This window comes from Uloborus diversus, chromosome 3 (assembly GCF_026930045.1).
Source record: "Uloborus diversus isolate 005 chromosome 3, Udiv.v.3.1, whole genome shotgun sequence".
NCBI classification, from domain to species: Eukaryota; Metazoa; Arthropoda; class Arachnida; order Araneae; family Uloboridae; genus Uloborus; species Uloborus diversus.
The window spans coordinates 69,504,896-69,532,526 of record NC_072733.1 but is presented as its reverse complement, the minus strand read 5'-3'; the positions used below and the strand labels follow the sequence as shown (position 1 = coordinate 69,532,526).

Sequence of the window (27,631 nt, the reverse complement as noted above, 5' to 3'; positions counted from 1 at the left end):
AACTGGCCCGTCATTTTGATTTTGCCCCCCCCCCCCCCCCCCCCGGGGTAGATAGCGAAGGATGTATACTGAATGCAAATTTTATCTGAAAACAACAAAAACCGCACAAACTTGTATTGTTAAGCATTAATTTTCCAAAGACAGGGAGGGGAGAAATTGACCCCACTGACCCCCATAAATGACGTGCATAAACCAAAAATTTATATTGAATGCTAAAAATACCTAACATCCTTAATATATTAAAAATACTTAACATATTTCTGTTTACTTATTTTGTTATTTATTTAGTTTAATTATTTTACTATAAGTTTTATGTCCCATATTTAAGAACAAGTTTATTTTAGTTCACCATTTTCAGCCTTTTTCCTTTCTAATTCAAACTTTTTTTTTTTTTTTTTGTGATTGCTATATTGCATTTTATTCTTTCACACATAAACTTAAAAATGTTATTACTGTATTGCTGAAATGTGTCTTTGTTTGGATTTTATTTTCATACTAGTGGTACCCCGCACAGCTTTGCAGTTGTAGAAAATTCAAAGGTCATTTGGTTTGCCTGTATATTAACAAATAATGGATGATGAATTTCTCGCCAATTTGCTATATTCATTTGCTTGCCCATGTTACAGTTCCACGTAATGATAATTCCGTAATTTATTCGTCCATTTTGTGATAAGTTGCTCAGTAAAATTTTCTTAAAATTGGAATATAAAAAGAACAACATCGAATTTTCGAAAAATCGCTTCGAGGTGCACACCCCATGCTATGAACTAATTTTGTACCAAATTTCATGAAAATCGGCCGAACGGTCTAGGCGCTTGCTATGCGCGTCACAGAGATCCCTGACAGAGAGATATCCAGACAGACAGAGATCCAGACATCCATACTTTAAGCTTCAAAATTAGTAAAGATAGAGAATTTTGTAATTAATATCTTTGTTTCCACCAGTGTGTTTTTCATACTGATGATCGTCAGCTTGTTTCGTTTTGTTTTTGTGACTCGGTCTTTCATTTAATCCTTTTAATACTTCAAAAATACTATTAGTTTATTTTACATTAGAAATAAAATTAACGCTAAAGTTGTTTCCTCATCACGTGTGTGTAGTCCCATCTCTTCCTATTTTTTCCTACTTTTTTAAGTGATTTTTTTTCCCTACTTTTTAAATTTTTGATTCCTTATTTCCTACTTTTTCCCCCCAAAAATGCACTTTGGGGTCTGGTTCTGCTAAGTATTTCTTTCAAACTTTAAAGAGAGCTAATTACTGTTCATTTGCAAAAATTTAGAAATTCAACTATTTTGCTTTGTTTTCATCCCTTTAGCAGCACACGCTAATATTGAATTATATTTTTTTTAAAACCAGTTATATTAGCCTTAAAGGAAAAGAAATAAAGGGTGAGATTTGTAAAAAATATAATTTTCACCTTATAGCTAAGGACCCCCTAGTGTGCCAGTGTTTCAAATTGCTTGCGATTTTGTAATGTGTTTTTACCCATCATCACATTTGCATTTATTTTTCAGTAGCAATAAGATAAATATATATAATATATTTATATATTTAAATTTACTTTGACAGCATGTCACTCTTTTGAAAGGATGATATGTTCCCATCTTATTTATAGCAGTTATTTTTCAATGGAGATTATTTTCCTAAACATAATATTAAGAGTAAGAGTTATTTAAAAAGTTAGATTTTCTATTTTAGTCTAACGACTGTGGGGTCGGAGATTTGCATCAATTTTTCTTGTGGTGAAAGAGGACCGCTAGTACATTACATGGTTAAAGTAATGACGCAATGCTCGGAAAATTATAAGAAAAATCGATTTAAAGTCGCCATGGATTCTTCTAGGTCTCTTATGAGTTTAAAATGTCAGTCTCTTGACCAGCCGCCGCTAGCCTAGTTGGTTAAGGCGTGATCTTGTACTCCAGAGATAGCACGATTGAATCCCACTCTGGACCTTTTTCTTTTCTCTTTGCTATTACAACAATTAGTGGTAACGCGTTTCACCTCTATATTACTTTCTGAAATTTATTTTTGCCAAGGATCGCAAAACTGAAAAACATTCTTGCTCGTTATTCTGTACGGTTTGATTTGCCTAGTAAAGGTTTTTGACCTGTGGTCCCCTTATGGTTATAAGGGACATCTGCTCATAGGACATTCGGACCTTTTTTTTTGTTATCACAGCAATTATTAAAATAGTTTCGCTTACCTACATCATTTTTAAGAATTTATTTACATCTTTTTTAAATTATTTTCTTTTTCTTCCAACAAAACAATTTAAAACAATTCATATTTTTCATCCTACCACTACTTCGTTACCACTAATTGTTGTGGTAGCAAAAAAAAAAAAAAAAAGAAGAGAAAAGCAACAAGTCCAGAGTGCGATTTGATCATGCTATCTCTGGAGAACAAGATCGCTCCTTAACCAATTAGGCTAGCAGCAGCTCGTCAAGAGACTGACATTTTAAACTCATAAGGTGCCTAGAAGACTCCATGGTGACTTTAAATCAATTTTTCTCATAATTTTCTGAGTATTGCACCGTATTACTTTAACCACATAAGGTAATAGGGGTCCTCTTTCACCACAAAAAAAATTGACACAAATCTTCGACCCCACGGTCGTGCCATCTCCTTGTAAGCTGGATGACGGAGCATTATGGTCTGTGGAATGTTTTGTGGTACTCTCTGGAGTGCCTTCATCATTGTGGAAGGCAGGATGGATCAACACAAATATGTATGTATCAATGCCGACCATGTTCACCCCTACATGCAGTTTGTTCTCTCTTGGCCAAAAAATTCCCCAGACTTTACCCCAATAAAGTATCTGTGGGATTTCTTTGAGCATGTTGTTCTCATCATGGCTACTCAAATGTGTAACGTAGTTCAGAGCTGGTCAAGGCACTTGAGTCTGCAAAATATCCTAGTGAATACCATAAGGAAATAGACTCTCTTCCTTTGCACATCTCGAAGCAATCCGCTCTGCAACAGGGGGTCACATTACTGTGGCTGGAATGCGTATTCCCCACAATCAAGCTCTCTCCGCGTGTCTCACATCGCTGCCATACCATCATTTTAACAGGTCATGAACCATTCCTTCAATATCTCCATCGTTTTGGTCTCATAGAATCACCACTCTGCGTGTGTGGTGGGGTGGGTGATGCATATCATTATTTATTCAATTGTACACTGACAGATCGCCTGCATTTACGATGTCGCACAAATATCTCAAAACAGCAAAGAATTAGGCAAGCAATCACTCACCCACACAGCACATGGAGAATGAATGAAAATTTCAAATTATTGTCTTCAGAAGGATTTCTATTCCAAAGTACCACGTAGGCCCTTTTTCCTGGTATTCATTTCATAGTGTATTGACAACTTGTTATTTATGTTATATTTATTGTATTTTATATTTTATGTTAAAATTTTAAAATGTTCAAAATTCTGTATTCTGTTATTAGAATTCTGTATTATGTTATTTGTATTCCGTATTTTGTTACTGTTTTCTAAATTCTATTACTTTGAAATTAAATAAAAAATGTTGCAACTTCCCGAGGGTCCCTAATTTGGGCAAGTCACTACTGTGATACTGGGACCCTCGGGGTGTGATGTGATGTGACTGGAACGTGTGTTAAGATTGTCCACCATGATCAGGTTTACATAAGGTTCTAACATTATTTTACACATTAAAGTTACATTTCGCGTTTTCATTCTGACAATGCAAGCTGTGTCAAAAATTCTTTTCTTGCATTTAAAACTCGACTTTGGAAAAGTTGAAATGAAACTGATTACTTAAGTGCAAGTTTTCAGATGACATTACCTAATTTAACTGAACCAAAGGAAATTAAATTTAAAAAGTTATTTTATGTTTAGAACATTTTCAGATAGGTTGTTTTATTCCTCATTTTTTGATATAAACAATTTTTTTTAGCTGATGTTTCTTTCAAAAACAGTATGTATACCAGTTAAATTCGTCATGACTGCAGGTTTACAATAGTTTTTGTATTACATAAAAGATGCGGGAGCTTTTGTAACCAACTTCGCTAAATCAATCAAGTAGAATTAAAACCACATAAATTCTGCAGGGAAAGGCAAATTGTGCTTCTTGCCAACCTTGCGGACTAGATATTGTCAAACGCAAAATTTTAGCAGCTGGAACAACTGTTTCACATATATAAAGGCAAACAAATTATCTGTTCAGACATAGAAGCTTAGAATTTGAGGAGAGCGGCACTGAACCAAAGTAACAGTTATAAAACTAAAAGGAAAAAATATCTTATTTCATTTTTTAATTCAATAAAATGTAAAATAAGGAGGAAATATCAATTTATTCTATGAATACAAACTACAACATGAAATATTAACTTATAAAAACTAAATATTCAAAAAATACTTTCAAGTTAGCTTTTTCTCACATTATCTGATTCATAATAACAAGTGCATATTAGTTAAATACAATATTTTTCATTACAGAAATTTTTAGGTCATACATCTTGGAACATACTGTCATGTGACACATTCATTCAGTCTAACATTGATTTAAAAATATTTTACAATAATTTTATTTGTGTAATTATATTATTAATTATTCTATAAAACTAAAGAATGTCTGGGACTCATGTTTTCAATTTTGAACAGATAAATCATTCTTTAAAAAAGTCAAAAATTATGTACATAAAATAGATTAATGATTTATTTAAGATTATATGATGGAATTAACTGGATTTCAATGTAAAAAAATAAAAGAAAGGAACAATTTTACAGAAAAAAACATGCATTGGATAAATTAGTGGCACAAAAAGGTTTAGTAGGTCACATATATCGAATTTATGTACAAATGCTCCCCCCCCCATTCATAGAAACTCTTAATTTTTATGTCAGAAAATGGTTTATTTTATTGAAATAAATTTTTAACATACTACATTAATAAATATATTAAAAGTATGACATACAAAAATATATATACACATTTTTCCTATTTTTTTTCAATTACTAGAGCACAATAATTGAATAAACATTCAACTTCAGTAGGGAACAGAAATTCTATACCGCATGAAAAACACAAGAGTAGTTTTATAGTGGTATGGCTAAGCGATATTTTGAGGTAGCTGCCTAAATATTAACATTTCAAGAATGGGTACCAAATTTTTTTTTAGTACATTCTAATTAAATATACAAATGCATTATATTTAGTTACATTGTGTATTTAAGGCAATTATTGCTTCAAATTTATATTAATATTAGAGTTCATTTGTACCATATTATTTCAAGCAGTCAAATCTTGAAACTAACCACAAGGCATAATTCATGCTAACATCAAGGCATAAACACCACATTAAATGGTTGTAAAAAGGTATCAAAATCACTAAACGGAGAGGGAATGATTGGAAATTGAAATTGTGTAACAAGTTTAATATATTGCTCCACTTCATAATTCCTTAAATCTGTCGAAACTAATGTATAAAAATATAAAACTCACCAAAACATTTATTGAAAATTTTAACACTACTATAAATCACAAATACAACTGTTGCTCTTGTGTGTACATAGCACCATTAAAGTTCTATTATTGATTCTATAATGTAATAAAAAATCACTCTAAATGAAACCAATATCTGTAAAATCTTGGAACATACACAAAAGTCAACGCAAAATAGGTTTTTTGTCAAGTGCAGTTTCCTAGAAAAAATAAATATATACATAAATCTGAAGTCCATGTTTTAAAATAATAAGTTTTTGCAATAGTATACTATTATACAAACTTCTTTTGAGTTAAGAATCATTTTGTAGAGTTTTAACACTTTCATCATGTATATTAAAAGAAGAAAATCTGTTAAATTTAAAGATATAGTCAATTAATTAAATATTATAAACACAGAAACAAAATAACTTAAGAAAAAACTAAAACATGCAATTTTCATGTTAACCTTTTAATTGAGTAACTCAAGTCATGATTAACAGGAAAATAACTAAAGCAATTTTGAATCTTCTTGTCATTAGATAAGAAAGTTTTAATAGGTATGGAAATAATTTTCATAAACAAAATGATAAGCTGATTTTTATATTTGGTAAACTTTCAAGTTTTAGTAAATTTTCAATCTCATATTTTAAAGCTAACTAAAGCAACAATTAAACCTCAAATTAGTAATGATTTATGTTTCTGCATTTAAAATTATGCACTCATTTTATTAACTAAGAAACATTACAAGATAAATTTTTAAAATGTGGAACAAAAGAAATTTCCCGAGGGCTAGACATTAGCATGATAAAAAATATGTCGCTTGGAAAGAAAGCAACAGTTCTAGCTTCAGATTGAATAGTGACAAAAATATATTAAAAAATCTTATTGCTGTATATGTTTTAACATTTTATACCTACAGTATACTTCCGATTATCCGCATTATAGGGTGGCATGGTAACCGCGGATTCGCGCATAATTTGCAAGATAGGTAAGAGACAATTTTGGTATATGTAACAGCTTAACAAGATCAATAACACTTGCATACATATAAACTATAGTTAAAATGATAACAGTGTTAAAAAAAAGAGAGTGAACAGTGTAATGTAAAAACACAGTATGTAAAAGCTAAAAAAAGATTCGCTCATTATTAAAAACAGATCAAGATAGGTTACACGGCATAAGTAACATTGATTAAAAAAATCAGCCAGTAGTGCAGATCTAAAACAGTAACTAGCGTAGATCTAAAAATCAGGTTTTTGGTGACAATGAAAGGCTTGATATCACTGGAAAGGAGGAGGAAGAAAGAAATAGGAATGTCTAAAATTAGATTTTTGCACTTGTTTAGTTTAAATGTGTGAATTTATCCTCATTCAGTGAATCATCACAATAAAAAAAAAAATAGTGTGAAAGGTCACAAATAATCTGGAGTTTACTGTATTTAAGTTAATTACCCTATTTAAAACAGAGTCGAATTTCTAGAGTTTGCACAAACAAAATTAAGAAGTCTAAGAACGTAGAGAAGACCTTCCAACTTTCAAAATAACTGAAATATTTACAGGATGCAAAAGGATTGGAATGTAAAACAAGGAATGAAACTTTTGATAAAGTTTGAGTTTCTATGCCGGCATGTTTCCGAAATGTATGCTGGAACATATTCTACTGACTGAAAATCGGGGAAGAAAAATAAGTAAACAGAGAAACAAAATGTGTAGAAAAAAAATCAGATTTTTTTTTTACACATTTAGTTTCCCCGGGTAAATATTAAAAGGTTTATAAGAAATGTAGGAGTGCTGTGAATCTGAAAAAAAGCAAACAAGGAGGGAAATTTTACAGGACAAATACTGAAAGTTGGAAATCCGTAAAAATCTCATCCCTGATTAATTCGAAAATAATGAATGTGATAAATATTAATTATCCTATGTAAATCATTCAGCATTGTACTGACATAGTATTTTTGAATACCACAGTTCATTGTTGCAGCTTACAAACATTAAACCAACTGTACAATTAAAGTCAGGAGAGAAATATGAAATAAGGCACCTAAAATATGCTCTTTACAGAACAAAAACGATTAGAAATTAAACAGTTTTCTCATCAAAATTCAAAACTCTCAATATACATGCATTATAGTTTTAAATTCAACTTTCTAGCATACAGGAAGAGGAGTCTCAGAAAAAGATTAAGAAGGGCTTTGAGCAATTCTTGAAATGCTTGAGGAGCTAAAACTATTTTTGTGACACATAAAAGCTTTAAAACCAATGACATACGAGCCTGATACATAAAAATTTACCTGAAATCTAACAATTTCAAACAGTAGTTAGTGTAAAAAAGGAGCAGTTAATAATGTAACACATATTGTAGATTTGCTGTTAAAATATTTAGAACTTAAAAGATACTTTCCACTAGAATAATTACAATTTAAGATATTAGTATGAGAAAAATAGGAAAAATTATAAATTACTTACCAGTGATTCTTCAAAATATGTAACGTTGAGCAGTAAGGTCAGTACAAGGCAGGGCAGTTGATAGATTTTTTTTTTTAATGAGAGGTCTGTAGTGCTAGTCTCAGAGAAAGTTAAAAGAAAGAAAATTTGGGACATTTGTATTTCAAAACCTACATTTACAGAAGCTCTGAATAAGTGGAGAGGTGAAGGCATTACAGAAGGCGAATATGTTTAGTGGGACAGAAATTAATGTTTTTTTTCAGAAAAATATTATTATACACTATTTCCAAAAACATAATGAAAACAGAAAAGGTGCAACAAATAAAACACATTAAATAATAAAACAACAAAAAGAAAAGAAATGACTAGAACATGCGATGAAATGAATACGGCAAAGCATATTATATAGCGTAGCACAGTCAAGAGTGCCATAACACACGTTAAGGACATTTTGAACTATACGTTCCAACAAGACTAGAAAAATAAAATTGCATTAGTTCATATTGATCAGTTGTACTACTTTAATTACACGAAATTAATGAATAAGTCATTTGGCTAATAAATAAAACTTGTTTTCACAAAATATCGAAGAGTTTGATAATGCTCCAAATGTTTAGTGCTTAAAGTTTAACAGTTGACAAATCTGAATTGAAAATTAAAGTATAGAAGTATAGAGCAAACATAATTTACTTTAAGAAAGCATATATATATTTCTGGTTTCTATGAATCACTAGTTGGTAATACATCATACTTATCTTAATAAAAAGAAAAAGGAGCATATCAAATTGCAACAGTCCTTTAAGGGATTATTTGCTTCCATATAAACAGAATAATTTATCTTGGACAAATCTATAATATTATTCTGAATCAATGGAAGACTACACCCAATTAAATTCTGTATGTTAGGCAGGCTCTTGGCATCAGCTACTTACAGCAATAAGAGCAATACCAGCAGACTTCAAGGAAGATTTAGGTTTATGATCAAAGTGCATTGTGATTTCTCTTGAGACAGCAGTTTGCCTATCAGTATCAGGAGCAATGTCAGCCTAAAGAGTAAAAAAATGGAACCGAATCAAATTAAATATGATTCATTGTTTACACATAAAATAGTAGAATAGATACATAAACTAAATATGCAATTAATATTAAAGAGTAACTTTTTAGATTGATGAGCTGATATTTAACTTCAAATTAAAGTAGTTCTATCCTTAATTTTAGGCAATTTACCAATTATAGTTCCAAGCAATCAAATGGCTTCATATTTTTTGAGGAAGGTTCCTTCATTCGTTAAATTTATAAGCATACTTCACAATGCTCAAAAATCTAAAACCACAACTGCTATTTTTTGATATTTCATTCATATTGTTCTCTCTCTACCCTTTGGAATTATTTACATATTCCACATTTACTTCTGTCATAGTACAGCAAAAAATTACTTTGCCAGCAAAATCTGGATTTCTTATCAATCATGTCATTGCTTAGCTATTATAACCTTTGAGCATATCAAACCTTTTGATATTTAAAAACTATGATCAATTACTACTCTGACTTTCATATTTGCCCACAATCAGCTGATTTATGCTTTCCAATATTTGTGCAAATCAGGGTTGGCTTTCTGCCAGCAGAAACTGGTTTCTGCCCTGCCGGTGGAAGAAACTGGTTATAACCGGTAAAAATCGGCAGAAACTGGCAAAAACTAAAAAGCATCTTTATTAATTCAAGTAATTACAAAATGTTGTTTAAGTAAACTAAAAAATGCAATTCTATTTCATCATTATAAAAAATAAAACTCATTGCCCTTGATTTAGTTTGATCAGAAAGAGAACTGTTTAACTGCAGATGCTTGTAACATTTGTATTAATCTAAAGGACGAGAATCTTAAGGGCACTTAAGAAAAAGAAGTGACATACAGATTTAAACAGGCAGTTACTGGTTGTTATTTGCTAGCTTATACGTGTCATCTGGAATGCTTGGGATTAAAATTATCATTTGCTCAAGAAAAAAATGCCAGAATTTTACTTGCTGATAGTAACCTCGATTTTATACCTAATATCACAGCTTTACAAAACAAATTGACCCTATTTCCCAACTTATTTTTCCAGTCAAATTTTGAAACCACCCCAGTTACTACATAGTAGATCATTTTATTTAAAAAATATATACAATTGATGAAAGTTTCATGAATCTTTGCTGTATCCTTGATGGCATTGTCATCTAGTTCTTCTGTTGCGAGAGTATTCTGTTATTTCTCCTCTATTCATATTAAATTAAGAAATCATTTATATTTTCCATTCACCTCTTCTTAGAGACAGCTGCAAAGGGCAAAAAACATAATTTTTGATTTTTAATGATATTGTAATTAAATTGTGCTTTGGCTAACATTTCATTATTTTCCTGTGCTAAATTCCTATTGGGTATCAAAGATTTCTTTTATGTCATTTTTTGAGTTTTTGCCAGTTTCTGCCACAAATGAGGCAGAAAGGGGTTTTTGCCATGCCGGTTTTAACCGGTTTCTACCAGTGGTTTTAACCACCCCGGCAGAAACTTGCCAACCCTGGTGCAAATACACTACATAGTTGCATGTATCAAGTCACTCTTAAAAGTGGTCACTTTCTCCTATTTCAGCAGAAATTTTTTAGATAACCTTCAACCAACTTTTTTTCACGTTAAGAATATGCTTCAGCTCTCACTTTGGGATTTTGGGGGGGGGGGGAAATCGATCATGCATGCATGTAGGAGACTAATAAACTGAAGAAGCAGAAAATTCTCTTGGATCATCCTGCAGCTTAAAAAGCTAGGGATATGCAGTAATTTTTGAATTAGTTTTAATTGCCCTATAATAATTCCACAGGTTCTCATAAAAGGATAAACTCAAAGATATAAGTATTTTTTTTTTCAAAAATACTAATTTAAATTGCAAGTTTTTGGCTCATAACAGGCAGTATTTGAATAAACTTTTTACCAATCTTTTAGAAAACTTCACAGCATATAGGAGAAACATTATACTGCAATTTGAAATACAAATATTGAAATTTTGATAAAATAAGGACATTTATTAAAGGTATTAATTTTTCATTGCACATCACTTCAACAGTGGCCATCCAGCCATTAGTAGCATATACTATGACTAACCTCTTCAACATCTTTTACAAATATGGGTCATAAAATTGCAAAGTTATTTTAGTGCATACATTTCCAAATTACAAAAAAAGTCCAAAATATTTTAAGCATACATTTTATAAGATACATTTAATAATAATAAAATGCTTTTAAAAGACTAAATTATTAAAAGAATTTGGCAATCAAACACAAAGCTCAACACCATAATAAGATTATTTTATGAATAACAGTTGAAATAAAAAGGGGAAACTTTTTCCAACTTAGGCATGAAAACACCAGTTTGAAAAAATGCTTAACTCGACACAGGTCAAAAATTATCATTTGATCACCCCCCCCCCCCAGTTGAATATATCAGAATACATTAAAAATAATTCAAAACATGTTGAAAAATGACGAGCGATGTTTAAAAAAAAGAGAAAAAAGAAATGTAATAAGGGAATAAGTAACAAAACTCTTGAATTAAAAAATTAAACTGAGCAGATTTAAGGTAGTATATACCAAATATCTGCAGCATACAAAAAGATTGAAATGAAGTTTTAGGCAACATACTCATTCAGGGGTCTGTCCAGGATTTTTCACAAGGTCCGTTTTTTGTGAAAAATGAATTAATTTTGTGAAAAGTCAAATAATTTTGCAAAGAAAAAAAAAATTTGTTAAAACGAAATTTTGGAATTTAGAGATGGCACAAACTGCATCATTCAAACTTAAAGCTGAGTGTTTTCCTCTTCTAAGTTGAGAATATCATTCTGGGGGTGTTTTTCTAGTATTTGGCGGCATCGCTCTCTCAAGTATCAGAATTTATCTACCATTTAACATTATGTTAAGTTATATTACAAATATTTCTGTACACTATTTAAAATAATTGTAACAAAAAAAAAATTAGACAAGAGTTCATTCAGCATTTAACTTTTTGACCCAAGACACTCTTTAAAAACACAGAATTTCCTTTAAAACTTATAAATTCTGTGATTTTTAACAAAAATAAAGAGATTTTATTTGTTTACTTCTTAACAAAGCGTACTAAACATTAAAAATTAGAAAAATCGGATTCTCATAGCGGATGCTAAGAGATCGCAATTCATCAAAAGTAAAAAAACGGCTAGTAAAAGAAATAATTTTGATAAAATTATTTTAAAATTACATTTTAGAGTCCTATGATAAACATATCATTAATATCTGTGGACACAGTTGAAGCAAAAAAAAAAAAAAAAAAGATTCAGCATTTTAATTTTTTACTCTTAAAAGAAAATGGAATTTTGTTTTATAAACTTGAAATGAGCATTCTAACAAAAATAAAGAGACTTTCCATTTATTTGCATCCTAATAAAGTGAAGTTAGCTTAAAAAAAGAACAAAATATGATTCTCATATCAGATGTTAAAAGATTGCATTTTTCATAATGTAGATATCTAAAGAAAAAAAACGGCAAGTAAAAGAGTTTATTTAAAGTTAATCATCCTTGTTAGCATCAAAAAATCAAACCTATATAATTTTCTCTCAAAGTAACAGTTAAACATCGCACCCATAAAAACGCAAATATTGATAAACTGGTAAAATGATGAGAATATTTTACAATCAAGTAACGCCAAAAGTAGGTTTAACGCCAGTAAAGTAGTAAAAGGTTTAACATCATAAGTTTGGCGATAATCATGAAGTTGGCAACCCTACCCGAGGCGATCCTATTTTTTCCCCACCCTTACTATCCCTTTGCAGTTCTAAGTTCATTTTGCTGATATATATTTATTATTATTATTATAGTTTATTAAATCAGGAGCAGGAGCCTTTTCAGAAAAGTTTACTACAACACTGCTGCTAATTAGCCGTGATAAAACAAACAAAATTATTTCAAACCAAACTTATTTTCAGCTCTTAATTTCTTTCCAAGAAACAAACAACAAGCATTATATTTATTTGGCAGTAGTAATTTCTTATTGCTTGCAGGAGCATCACGAGAGTGCAGATTTTTTTTCTTTGCAAAATTAGCAGATTTTGTATAAGCCAATCTCTCTAATTTGACTTTAAAAATGTTTCCAAAAATTATCAGTTCTATACACCAAAATATGTGTTATTTGCATTCAGATTTGCTCTTTCAATTGTGAAAGATCTGTTCTTGTTTATCAGAATTTTGTGAAGGGTCCGTTTTGGTTGATTGGGATTTTGTGAAAGGTCTGTTTTGGTTAATTTGATTTTTGTGAAGGGTCCATTAACGGACCCAAATATCCTCTGGCCAGACCCCTGTCATTTGTTGCTGGCATGTTTTTTTTTTACAAAGAAAAGAAAAATAACGCATGTGTTAGAAATTATGAAAATTCTTATTCACTCAATGAACTTTTTTTGACTAAGTAAATACAACTATATGGTAAAATATAAAAGTTCTTGCAACTCTTGATATTGAGAGTAGATTGGCAGAACTTGAAATTACCATGATCCCCCCTAATATATCTTTGGTCACTATAACTTAAACAGGTCTAGATCGACCTCAAATACAGCCAGAAAGAAACTTAAAAAAGTAATAAATAAATAAAAAACTGATTTCATCAAAAACGTGGAAAGCATTCACATCTGCAAAATAATTTGTAAAGTACTTTATAGAAGATCATTTTTTCCAAAAGATGAAAGAACTAATAAATGAAACATTAAAAACTATGCAAATTGTACATGAAACACACACAAATTTAATAAAATTTTAAATTACTATAAATCTATTTTTTTTTCTGTTTTTAATCTGTAAGAAGCACTTTTTACTTTTGATTTCCAACATCAGTCTTTTTAGTTTTTTTCTAAAAAATCTCCATCATGACAATTAACAATGAACAAAAAACATGTATATATATGATCGATCACAGAACTGAAACAAATACATTCTAATTTAAATATGAATGAGATAATCAGCAATAGGCTCTAAGCTCAGCTAGGCTGGTCCTAGCCAGTTTCTTAGCATCTGATGAAGATCAATAGCCCTCTTAAAGCTATCTAACCCCTTACTCATTATAGTCTCTTCCAGTAAGCTGTTCCAAGTGCCCACAATCCTACTAAAGTAATACTTTTTCCTAATTTCCAGATTAGTCTGAGATTTTAATAGTTTAAAACAATGACACCTCATTCTGTTTTCCATGCAAAATTTAAGCCATTACATCTTTCATTTTGATAAATTTAAGCAACTGAATAATGTCCTCTCTGACCAGGGTTGGGCATTTTGCCGGCAAATTGGTATATTTGCTAGGACAGTGGCAAAACTGGAAAAAACCAGGAAGAACTAGGAAAATTGGCTAGACTTTAAGAAATGTACTAAAAACATTATTTTATACATAATACAATTGAGACTTCAAATCAGAATATTAATTAGAAATTTGATTAATATGAATTTGGTAATTATAACTTTAAAATGATTTTTGAGGATAGTCAATTAAAATATGCGAGACATGTGACCCAAATAGGATGCAAAAATACTGAAATTGCATGATTCTGTGAACAAACACATCACTGACAGTTTTTTTTAAACTGCACTTGCAAGTTAATCTATAAATTTTTGTGATCTTATATCCAATTATTTTAATTGGATGCATGAAATTAACAAACATGTTGAATTCATCCAGCAATCTCTACCCCCCTTCTTTTTTTGCTTTGCATGCAGTACTTTGATCTTTCAAAAATTACTGAATTCATTAAAAATACAGAAAATGACATGTCTGATGTAAACCTTATCCGTTTTGCAGCTAAATTTATGTAATGAAGAAGAATCCATAAAATAAAAACTAATTTTTCAATCTCCCTATTTGATCCTGTAAGTCATGTTGTCTTTTACAGTAATATGGTGTACAGAACACACTTACACGTACATGTGTAGATACTAAAAACACATAAACCTACAGTTGAATATTCAAACAGCTAATAAAACACAAAATCTATGTTTCATAGTTTTTTAAGTAAAAACTTTTTCTTATATTTACCGTAATTTCGGGTAGATAAGCTGCCCTATCATATACGCCGCGCATACAATAATTTATTATCTAAAAAAAAGTTCATCAGATAAGCCGCCCCATTCTATACACCACAGAAGAGCATATCAAAACATGGCACCCCTCCCCCTCTCTCTATATATAAATATATGGATGTGAACATTTATTATAGTTAGAATGAAAGTGTAAAAAGCGACTGCACTTGTTGATAGAAATGGAGTAAATTTTATGTAAAAAAGAAAAATATCGGAAAACGCTATGGTTACAAAAAAAAAAAAAAAAAAAAACTACTGTTGCCAGATACATCTACATTTGGTTGGATGAAAAGTTTTCAAATCATCGTGTTATAATTATTAGCACATCGAAAAATTGTTTAACTTTTATCAATTAATTTTTTTTTAATTTTATCATCGAGACATTTTAAAACATTACTCATACAAGTTAGCGATTCCTCCATTTTTCAGCCTTGTGAAATGCATGGCACCATCACCAATCTAGTAACATTGGAAAGAACAAAAACAGCGAACAGCGGTAAAATCGGCGCCAACTAACGCAGGTTTAAGGGAATGAGAAATTAAGTTAAATGAGAAACCTGTTTCATGGTGCAATTTCAGAGGTCTACTAGAGTTTTTAAAATGAATTCTAGCATTGCTGCTTGATTGGGCGAACATGAGAAATAAGACAGAAGGGTGGGGGGGAATTTCTTTAGATACGCCGAAATGGCAGATACGCTGCAGAAGTAAAATTTCATTTTTAAAACATGTATAAGCTGCGGCTTATCTACCCAAAATTGCGGTAATTTATTTTTAATTGAAAAAAAAAACCCACAGATGAACAAGTCCCCCCCCCCCCCCATAGGAGAAGGTAAACAGTTATAATGAATAATTTAATGTTATAATTCCTTCCAAAGGTTAATTACTTAAGGGTCAAGTATGTTATACTCTTGAAACATCAGAAACTGGAGTGAAACAAGCGTATACATTTTTTTAGTTCTGTTTTTAGATAAGTTGAAAAACCAAATATTAGTCATTTTGTTTCTACATATTAACCAATCAGGAACCGAAAAGAAAAATGTACATATCTTCTTCATACAGGGTTGCCAAATTGGCTTCTTTGAAGCCAAATTTGAGATATTTGGCTTAATATTTTACTTGGCTACGTTTCTATTTTTACCGCTTTGCCAAAAAGTAGTAAAAAGGTATTTTTGACAGGACGGTTTTTACGACGCTTTTTTCTATATATGGCAAAAACATGCCAACTCTACTTCTGATTCTCCTTGGCTCCAGGCGTTTAACTCACTTTGCTTTCAAAAAGTGGTTTTTCAGGCAGAATGAAAAAACACTTAAAAGGGCTATTAGCTATCCACATCAGAATCACTTCACACTTTCCATGTGAAAACAGTAGGCATCGGGAGAAACAAGAAACCTTTCAAAAGCACTATCAGCTTAAAAAAAAAGATTTAATGTTTTGTCTCGTGCAAGAGAGGGCTGAATCTGGAAGGTGTGGTTTTTGGCACATTGGGCACAATTAACTTATAACTAATTTTCATAGAAATTACGAAAATTTGGTTGTAGTTGAAAGATATGTATTCCTTAAAGATAGCTAACAATTTTAACCATTTTGTAGCCACAGTTTAGTAAACACAGTCAATTCTTAATAACTCAAAACTGGCTGGGCCACAAAACACTTCTACTTATCAAAAGTTCAACTTATCACTAGTTTCAGTTTTTAATATTTTAGTAGTAAAAACTTTCATATTTTAATTAATATTGTATAACTCATAAAATTACGGAACATATAAATTATTTTATTGATGAAAATATCAATTTAAATTGTACAAAAACAATAATCAGAACAAATCCTATTTTTTAATTTGTAGGCAATACTGTAGGAGATATAGTCATCTTAAGTTGTAGTGAACAGTTATGTGATTCAGGAACAATGCATGCTGAAGTCTTTTCACAAATGGTTTTTTTTCAGCAGCACATTCATTTTCTTCTGTGGTTTGTAAGCACCCTTAATGACAAGCCTTGATGTTTTAATCAAATTTATAAAGTCAAATTAATTGCAATCTGCTTCTTCAAATTCGTTAAAAAATAGTTTCTTCAACTTTAATAATCAGTGTCTCAAGTATGTTTCACTGAAGAAGCCAAACATTCCTTACCAACACTTCATACACACAATAAGTATAAACAATGAAACAAGAGAAACCACAAGTGTTATTCCTTTATTGTACTTGTACACTGATTCAACATTTTTTATTTTGGATTTCAGAGCTCCCGTGCAGGTATTCAAGAGAGAGAAGCTTTTTCTGCTCTTTTAATTATCAAATTTTGAGATATGGAGGATAATTAATATGAAATTGAAGATAAAGGGATTGAGACCTGATAAAAAATTTAAGTTACAATAATATTTGAACTTCGAGTTATCTTGAATGGACTGTATATAGGACTTATAAAATAAATTTCAGTTAAACAAAAAAAAATTAAGAAAGATATTGCAGATCTAATATTTTATTGATTCTCAGAGAGCAGATGGAAGGTATGGACTATTAACAAATGATTTACTTTTACCACGGATCACATCATGGCACTGAAAGACTGCGAGCAAGTGTTACTGAACCTTGCCTTTATGAGAATCATTGAAATGCATCTCACTAGACCATCAATACCTTCTAAAATTTTTTCAATATAACAACCTCATATACTATATAACCTCATGGAAAGTTATTGGAATGGTAAATCAACCACTTAAATTGCAAATCCTAAACTGAAAATACGAATACAGCCTGCTTGACCACTACTTGGAAGTTTTAAGGTGAAGTGCCCATTGGCAAATTGCTGGAGTTTTCCCAAAGCCGTTTTAAATAATTCAAATTTCAGTGTTTTACAGAGCCTACACTTCTCAATAAAGCTCTTCAAAAGATCATTAAAGGATTGAAACATGTCAAAAATACTCACTCGAACCCAAGGATGTTCTAAAATGTCAGCAGCACTATAACGATCTTGTGGATCAACTTGAAGCATCATTGTTATCAGTTCCTGGAAATATTAATATGAATTAATTGTTTAAAATGTGACAGAGAAATTAATGAGAAGTACACGAATGACAATCACTGAAATGCAGCTACTCTAAAAGTTTAAAACAACTCTAATAGAGATTTCATCATATCACAGCTTGTATAGAAGTTTTACAGAGCCTGTGAATTATTTTTTTATTAACTAGGAGGAGTTTTTTTCAAATATATTTCTCTCACTTTCTCATTAATCCATAAAAAAAAGCAAATTTTATGAAGTAAATTCAAATACATAACTTTCAATGTTACTTAAATGCAAAAAGGAAAACATTTTGACTGAAGTAGAAATTTGAACACATTTAAAAAAAGAAATTAATGAGTGAGAAGATTAATTAGTTAATGATTTAACACAAATTATCTAATAAATAAAGGAATAAATAAACAAAATAAACTATTTCAATATGCCCTGCTTGCTCTTGCATGCAAGATAAACAACAAACAAATTCTACTAAACTTTAAAACCCATGCCCAACATCAAGTAAATAAATACTAAATGGCCAATCCACGGAAAATAGGACATCACCATCGAAATGAAAAACGCACTTTATATCATCATGTTATATGTCACTTTACTCAAAAAGAAGTATAGTTGTCTAATTCAATGTGTGAAATATCCCAGTTCTTAAAGTAAATACCGTTTCAAAAAGCAAAGATTATCTTTTTCAGACTCTCTTTTTTTAGTTCAAAACTATCAAGTTTTCAGCCTTGGATCTGGAAACACAAGATCCAATTTGGAAGATACCAATTTAAAGTCTTATTGCTAGCACCTGCTTCGTCATTTTCCAGTAGCCGACTTTTTTTGTGGATATAAATTTTTTTTTTTAAATTACAGGTAAACAAAATTATCTCAAATCTTTGTCACGGCCAAAACCGAAAATAGCTACTTGTTATTTATTATGAAAATATGTATTTGTTGTTAAAGTTTGACATTTTGGTTTTACAATGCGCTCAATCATTCTAACAATGCACACATCAAATTCCATCAAGAAAAAATTTTGTTAATGAGCTATGTTGGTTATGGGTGTGACATTGTTTAGGTCCAAATCCAGTTTTGGTTGGATGCTTGCCAAATTCGGCACACAGATTCTTTTGATACTCTGAAATTCACATAGGGTTTTTTTTGCCCCTATGGAAGAAGGGGGGGGGGGCTCATCCGCTAAAGCTCTAGATTAGCTGCCGCCAGTCACCAACTGGGGACCTTTTCATTGAAAATGGCTACCAAAAATCGAGTCCCGTTTGCCAAAAGCGAACATGTTTTTCTTTAGTAAGTTACTGCCCTATAGCCAGGGCTAAGGCAGAAATACATGAAATACACCGCCAGCTCAGTCAGCTGGAATTGACTGAGCTGGCGGTGTATTTCATGTATGCTTTTCTTTGTTTATTAAAGGCAATATCATGCTACAAAAATGTGCTATTCCCATCTTTGCTATTTATCATCCCTCTTGTTCAGATCACTGCGAAACGGCAGGAGCTCAGACTTGGAGACCATAAATGGCATCATCACTACACTGTGTTCGTAGTTATTCAACTTCGAAGTGAATTTTCAGGTGGGCATTATAGTCTAAGATCCCACTAGGCTTGACCTAGTGAACCTTCGACTGTTACTGATAACATTTTGAATGTATGCAAATTTGCAGAAATTTCCCTTTACCTTATCGATAAACAATAAGAATACAGAGCCAAAGACACACATAAGGATGAGGATTTATTGGAGGCTGAAATAGTTAAAGAGACATGGAAAGGTGTTGGCTTTTTCTGAAGAAGTTTGGTGGTAAACTAAAATTCAATTGATTTGGAAAGCTTCCAGTCTACAATGATTAACTCGAGAAGACATCTAATCTTCAAATAAACTTCTTGGGAAAAACGTTCTACAGAAAATTTCATGATTAGAGCTTATATATCTAAAAATACATTAAAACTTATACTTTAATATCAATATATATTGAAAAATGTACGTCACAACAGTAACCGCTTTTGTCACAACTGTAACCACAATCAAAAACTCTATTTTTCATTAAAAAGGCTTAGGTTACTTTTCTTTTCTTTATTATAAAACTAGCCGCCTGCGGCGACCAGCTGGTTCGCCTTCTATTACGCCATTCAACTTTCTATGCAAGCAGCCACCTACGGCGGCTGTTTGGCTAACTCGTCATTTACCATTTTAATTCAAGTTTGCCGCCTTTGGCGGCTGTTTAAATAAATTTGGCAGCAGTATTAATCAATTCATCTCTATCTTTTTTTGTGCTATTCACATTTTTACGCCAAGATTGACGCCTTCGGCGGCTATCTACCTTTACGATCTATCTCTAATATTTCTTATCCATCTCTATTTATTTTAACCTCCCAGCTCATTTCCTAATAAAAACAAAGATCACTCAAAAAACTGCTTTTTTTATTTTAAGTAGAGCAAAAAAAAAGTTATCTCCAAAATTCCCCGTACTGTGCCAAAAGTAATAAGGTAAAGTAAGTGACAAAGAAAAAAAAAACCCCCTGTTTTTAGTGACTTAAATGCGCACAACTACGAAATGTAACGTAATATAGGTACAACAAAACGTCCAGCTTGGGGGGGGGGGGGGAGAATGAAAAAAGATATAAATGCAATCCCTAAATAAAACAAAAAAAAAAGGAAAGAAAAAAAAGCAAGCGCTGCCGGAAAAACACGTGGTCATCACGTCATAAAATTAGAAGCTAGCTATATAGTAAAAAAAAAAATTTACATTGTTTGCGATTAAGATTCCGTCGTAAATATAGAATCGAAATCCAAGTAGTGACGTCAGAGCCATAGAAGATTGAAGAACGCTTTTTTCGACTGATGCGTGGAAAGACATGATGTGTTCAGCATTAAAAAAATTGTAAAAAAAAAACTATTGAGTATTTTTAAGAACTTTTTTCTTCTGAAGAGGGCGAAAGGTTTTTACTATTACTAACTTAAATTTTAGATATGAGGCTTTAAAACTTCTCGCAGGATGATATTAGAAAAATATAAAACCCAGAAAAAAATGCAAACTAAAGGTTTTTTCAAAAATTTATAAAAAATACAAAAATTGCTCTATTTTCAAAATTTTTTTTGTTCATCATATTTAAAATTAAATTTCCGACCCTATAGTACAAAAAATATTTGTCTGGCGCGATTGGTTCGGGGTCTGTGAGGTTAAAAGTACTAAAAAGTGCTAAAAATCACATAAAACATTAAATAACTTTTTTCTAATTAAAATATCAAAAATCGAAGCCCGAGGTACACAACTTCAGCAAAAACTACACCTGTATACCAAATCTCATCTTTCTAGGCCTTACCGTTTTCCCGGGATGCGCGCCACACACACACACACATCTTATTTTATTATATGTATAGATAAGGTCAGAATCATCGAGAAACTGTTTTAAAACTCCAGAAGATCAAAAGTACAGTACACTCACAGGAAAGTTGCTTTGTTTCATGATATTTAAGAAACAATGTCTTTTTTGTCACGACCGTAACAACTTCAATCTCAAGCTAATAACAGGTGATTATTTTTTTGGATGTGAACTTTATCATTCCCTGTCTTCATCAAAACTTAAACAGCATTTTTGAACAAAATATGAGCAGCTGAAGGTGCGTGAATGTCAGGACTGTAACCATGGATTGGGCTTGAAATGAATACCAGTAGGTCTCAATTACACTGTTCGGCAAAAAAAACCCTTCAAAATGCTTCTGACATTTCGTCGGCTAATTCTTATGTAAAATGACCCCCTGAATCGAAATATGACTTCCTTTTCCCCCCTAAACGTACGAATTTTTTTTTAAAGACCCCCAAGTTTTTTTCCAATTTTCCTTAGTTTAGAGCATTTTTTTTTTTTTTTGGAGGTGAAAAGAGCTTTAAATTAACTGCTAACATAGCTTTGGCATGCAAGAGAGGTTCAAAGTTCAAGATCATGGACACCAACAGCAAAAAGGGGGACTTTGGGGGGGGGGAACCCTCCCAAAATATTAGAAAAATAATGAAAAACGATCTTTTTATTCTGCTTTATTAAGAAAGATGTTTTAAAAAAAATCTCGGTGCAGAAGGAGAGTATACGACTGGTTTCTATGACTCATGTCCAAAAAAATTTCGCGATGTAAAAAAAATTACAAAAAAAAACCTGTCTTGTGAATGTCGCACGTTGCATACGAGTTGCCTTTCCCCCCATCACACCCCCCCTTTTAGAACCTCCCCTGCTCCTCTGATTTAGAGCCTTTTTTTAATTTGGAGGGGGAAAACAGCATTACAATAACCATAAACATTATTCTGAATGACTAGAGATGTTGCAAAGCTCAAAATCTTGAGCATATGTAGCAAAAAATAAAACTAATCCCCCTCCCCCGAAATTAAAAATGGGGGGGGGGGTGCTTTTCTACAAAAATCGGTACATCTAGGAGGAAAACCGAGATGATATAACCGAGATGATATTCGGATTCATGGGGTCAATTTGCAGAAGAACAAACTGGAATAGCCTCAGAAACATTTGAGTTTTTTTTTACTGCACAGTGTGTTTGGCGGGCGGGGGTGCCCTCATGTTTTCCTTTTTGCTATATATGCACAAGATCTTGAGCTTTGCACATTTCTAGTCATTCAGAATAATGTTTATATTTATTGTAATGCTCTTTTCCCCCTCCAAATTAAAAAAAAAAGGCTCTGAATCAGAGGAGGTTCTAAAAAGGGGTGTGATGGGGAGGATAGGTGGTAAAATTTGGAAACAAGGAATCATTTTACATAAGAATCAGCCAGAAGAATTCCTTTTTGAATGAAGACCTGCGATTCAACTCGTATGCAGCGTGCGACACTCACATGATAGTTTTTTTTTTTTTTAATTTTTTTTACATTGCAAAAATTTTTTTGGACATAGGAGTTACAGAAGCAAGTCATACTCTCATTCTACACTGAAAATTTTTTTACAAGCATCTTTTTTTAAAAAGCAGAATAATGAGATCATTTTTTGTGATTTTTCTAATATTTTGGGGGATCCTCCCAAGTTCCCCTTTTTGCGATCAGTGTCCAGGATCTTGAACTTTGAACCTCTCATGCCCACCAACACTATGTTAGCAGTTTATATAAAGCTCCTTTTATCTCCAAAATAAATCATTGCTCTAATACTAAGGAAAATTGAAAAAAAAAAAAAAAAAACTTGGGGCAGGGGGGGGCCTTTAAAAAAAATGGTACATATAGGGGGAAAAGGACGGTCATATTCAGATTCAGGGGGTCATTTTACATAAGAATCAGTCAACGAAATGTCAGAAGCGTTTTTAAGGTTTTTTTTTTTTGTGCTGCACAATGTTATTATTTGGAAGTTAAACAAAAACTTTTTCATTTTAAAATTATAAAAAAAAAAAAACATTTGATATACCACAAAAGATTACAGTGTCAGAAATAAATTTTAAAAATGGCTTGTATTATCAATTACTCTGATCTTCAAAGATAACTATTTTCTGATTGGAATCAACTGTATGCTTCATAACATAGTTACATATTACTAATACTTTTCATAGTTATGTATTTCCAATACTATACATAGTTATATATTACCATTACCTATATTTTAACATTTCACTTTTCTCACATTCCCCTATGGGTGATAAGTGGCATATTTAAAAGCATTTTTAAAGAAACCAATTCCAATTCTCTAATGATACAAAATTTACCTTGGCTGAGTCCGAAACATCATCCCAGAAAGGTTTTGTGAATTCATATTCTCCTGCAAGTATTTGGTCAAACAACTCCACTTGATCATTTGTTTGACTAAAATGAAATACATAATTCTAAATATAACAGTATCAGAATATTGAAAAATTACGTTAGAGTGCTTTTATCACATAAATATCATGGTTGAAAAAAATGTTGGCTCATGTTTAACAATGACGGATTTTTGCTATACTTTTGACCTCATCAATTTAAAATTAGCACCTCATTCTTCCAAAAGCTAGAAAGGTTTCGTCAACAAAGACAGGAACACCGAAGGGTGTGTGAGTATCTACCGTAAAATCCCGAAAGTAACCCCCCCATCGAATATACCCCCCCCCTTTTTTTCGCCAAAAGTGAAATTTTCAACAATCCCGAATATAACCCCCCTCCCCTGATTTTATTTAAAAGAACCCAGTGCAGCACGCTCGAATCGAATTCGCTTCGATAACAAAAGGTTGCCGTTTCTTCCAAACCTGTCTTGGATCTTCAAGGTCAGCGCCGCTGCATTCCGTACGTGTCACGTGACAGATAAAGCCAATCGCGTCTCGCGCTCTTCCGACCCAACCTCTCATCCACTGAAGTTCATATTCGTATTACGATTCTTCTCTCTTCTCGCTCTGGTTGTTCAAAAATGTCTCGGCGAAGTTTCACAGTTGAAAAGAGGCTGGAAGTTTTATGGTGGTACGATGCGAATGGTTCATCGCTTCACAAAACAGCTGCCGAATACAAACTCGATCGCAAATGCTTGCGAGACTGGCTAAAAAAGAGAGATTTTCTTGAAATGAATGAATTCGGGAAAAATAAAAGAGTTCGGAAGATTGGCTGCGGTCGCAAACCACTTTCTGAAGATATTGATGAAGAGCTATATGAATTTTTGCTGAAAGAAAGAGAAGCCGGGCGAGCGGTTAGCAATAAGCTGCTTTCCGAAGAAGCTCTTAAAATTGGCCAAAAACACGGTTTTACTGAGTTTAAAGCTACAGCTCAGTATATCGCCAATTTTAAAAAGAGGTTCAACGTGTTTTTGAGAATCGGCACGATGGATTCCCAAAAGACACCCGAGGAGCTAAAGGAAGCAATTTCCTGTTTCTTTGATTGCGTGAAAAGGTCTCGCGAAACGTTTGACTATACCGACTACAATATAGGAAATATGGATCAAACGATGTGTCGATTCGATATGCCAATCAACCACACAAATAATGTGAAAGGAGACTCGACCATTCGCATCACAAATACCGGATGCAAGAAGCGGGGCTTCACAGTTGCTTTGTGCGCCCGCGCTTCCGGTCACAAGATGCCAGCCCTCTGCATCTTAAAAGAGACTTCGGGAAAAATTCCGAACAAAGCTTGGTCGAAGCTTATCATTCCGGAGAACGTGAGCGTTACAGCCACGAAAAACGGCTGGATGCACGGGGACACATTTAAGCTTTGGGTGCGGAAAGTGTGGGGTTACGATGAAGATGACGTAAAACGTCTGCTCATTATAGATCGCGCCCCCATTCACAAGACAGCGGAGGCCTCATCAGCTCTTGCAGAAGTAAACACTAACGTAATCCTCATTCCTCCTGGCTGTACTAGCCTATTACAGCCTGCAGATGTGTGCTGGAATAGGCCATTTAAAGCGAAACTGCAAGAGCTGTGGGCGGACTACCTCCGTAAGGAAGAAAGAACGGCCAAAGGAAACTTGAAGCAGCCGTCTCGCCAGGACGTGCTACGATGGGTGTCCGTTGCATGGGCAGCTGTTCCCGAGGAGCTAATAGTCAAATCGTTTAAGTGCTGCGGTATATCTATCAGCTTGGATGGTTCGCAGAATGGCGAACTACACTCTGATCTTGCGCGCGCTTTTTGTCCTTCTACTGATGAACTTCAGCCAGAAATTTTGGACTTAGCTTTAATGGAGGATGAAGTGGAAAGTGACTTTGAGGGATTTTCTGATGAAGACTAGTGTATAAAATTCTCTCGTTTTGTAATCTTTTTTTAATTTCATAAATCCAGGTTCGTTCAAAATAAAAAAAAAATGCTTTCGATAATTGAAAGTTATTTAACTTTTGGTATACCAATTCTTGTTCCTGAATTAAAGTGCATTAATAATGATTTTTTTTTCAGTTTACTAAAGTTTTTGAACTGTATAAAGTCAAATTATAGGGGTTTTACAATTTTAAATTTAGCATCCCTTTTTTGGTAATAGATGGCGCCACCATTCAATGTGTTATTTTTACTTATTGATGTTTAAACGATCTTTTTGTGAAAATTTTCTAAAAAATCTCGATTATAACCCCCCCTCTAAAATGTATCGATTAAGTTTTGAAAAGGGGGGGGGGGTTACTTTCGGGATTTTACGGTATGTGTATATATATAAATATACAGCGAAATATATTTTACACGTATAAAGATACCATTAATAGAATGAAATTAAACTATGAATATTTATGCATTGCATCCAAAAGAAGTTTGTAATAATTTGCAATAAGTTAACAGTACTTTTGATCCGATTCACCAAAACTTGATACAATAAAACTTTTATGTTTTCAGAAAATTTGCAGAAATTATGATGCAACAAAGTTATAACCATCGAAAGTGGCGGCCAATCGAGAGATGCCGAAAGCAAAAAGTGCAAAATGGGGATTTCTTAAAATATTTCATTATTGTTAATTCAAAATACTCATGAGAAATAAAAAAATATTTTCTATATACATTTAATCCAACTTTCTTTACTATTGATTGTGCTTTTAAGTTGTTTAATGCTGGGTGCGCGCTTATGGAAGGTGTGTTAGGCATAAATGCCTGTTAATAACAACAGTAAATAATCCTATCTCATCACCTCACAACACCCAATAGTAAAAGAATATGTTTTTCGTTACTTACAAAGTATTACCAATCATTCTGCATGACTGGGGTAACAGACTCTTATCAGCACTCATTCACATTGGTCGAATTGACCGAATGTTTGGTTTCACTTTCGTCCACCTTTGGCGGAACTATTTACATTATTGTTTAAATAAACGTCATGCAAGTTAGAAATAGCTTGTTAGTCTTATTTCAGAACTCACTCTGCTAGTATTAAAGGAAATATTGGGGAGATATTAGATTAGAAATTCTCCCCAACAAGGTGCAGCACTTAAACCAGGTGCGGTGCATACATTAAAGAACGTTTTTCTTTGAGAATATATTACGATGCGGCGCTTACACCGGGTGTGGAGCTTATTCCCGAAAATATGGTAAGTATTCTCTCCAAAAACATTTTAACAGATCGTAAAATTATAAGTTTTGATTGATAAAATTGATAACTATTAATGAACATTTTATTTAGGATCATATATACATTTTAGCTACTATAGAAGCATGACAGACTACTTGATATTACTCTTAAATGTTTTTATCTCATATGCAAATGAAAAGTGTAAGAAATTCTACATATTTGTTTTCTCTAAATATCTACTCATTGCAACTAGATTCAGCACAAAACATTTGCTTGATTTATCTTTTGAAATTTATTCATTCAGATTATAATTAGAAGACTGATTTACGTGCGCAAACAAGTCAATATGAAAGTTGGTTAAAAAGTGGGAGGGGGGGGGATATATTTAATTGCATCTACATAACTATTGTATTTCCTAACGTATTATCCCCGGTGGCAAATAATCCACAGGCCCTAAAATCGGTGTGAAGAAAAAAAAAATCTTTGTATAATCCAGGAATAATACAATGTCAAAAACCGAAGTTGTTTTGATTTAACATACAATTTTATCCACTAAATTAAAAACGTGACGTAATAATTTTTAAGGTATTGTCAAAATAATTATTTCTTTTTGAAATCAGGATTATAGACAAAGACTTAATACTTAAGACTAAGGATACTTAAAGACAAAGAGTCAAGACAAAGG

General features: G+C 32.2%; 1 protein-coding gene across 1 annotated transcript in view; it reads right to left on the bottom strand.

Moving 5' to 3' along the window:
• Positions 1 to 4,314: 4,314 nt before the first annotated feature.
• Positions 4,315 to 27,631, bottom strand: part of LOC129219408 (serine/threonine-protein kinase DCLK1-like) — a 261,608-nt gene continuing 238,291 nt past the window's right edge. The window contains 4 exon segments of the mRNA XM_054853797.1: positions 4,315 to 5,674; positions 8,833 to 8,946; positions 17,939 to 18,019; positions 23,711 to 23,807. Coding sequence (XP_054709772.1) covers positions 5,639 to 5,674; positions 8,833 to 8,946; positions 17,939 to 18,019; positions 23,711 to 23,807 — 328 coding nt within the window. The 3' untranslated portion in view covers positions 4,315 to 5,638.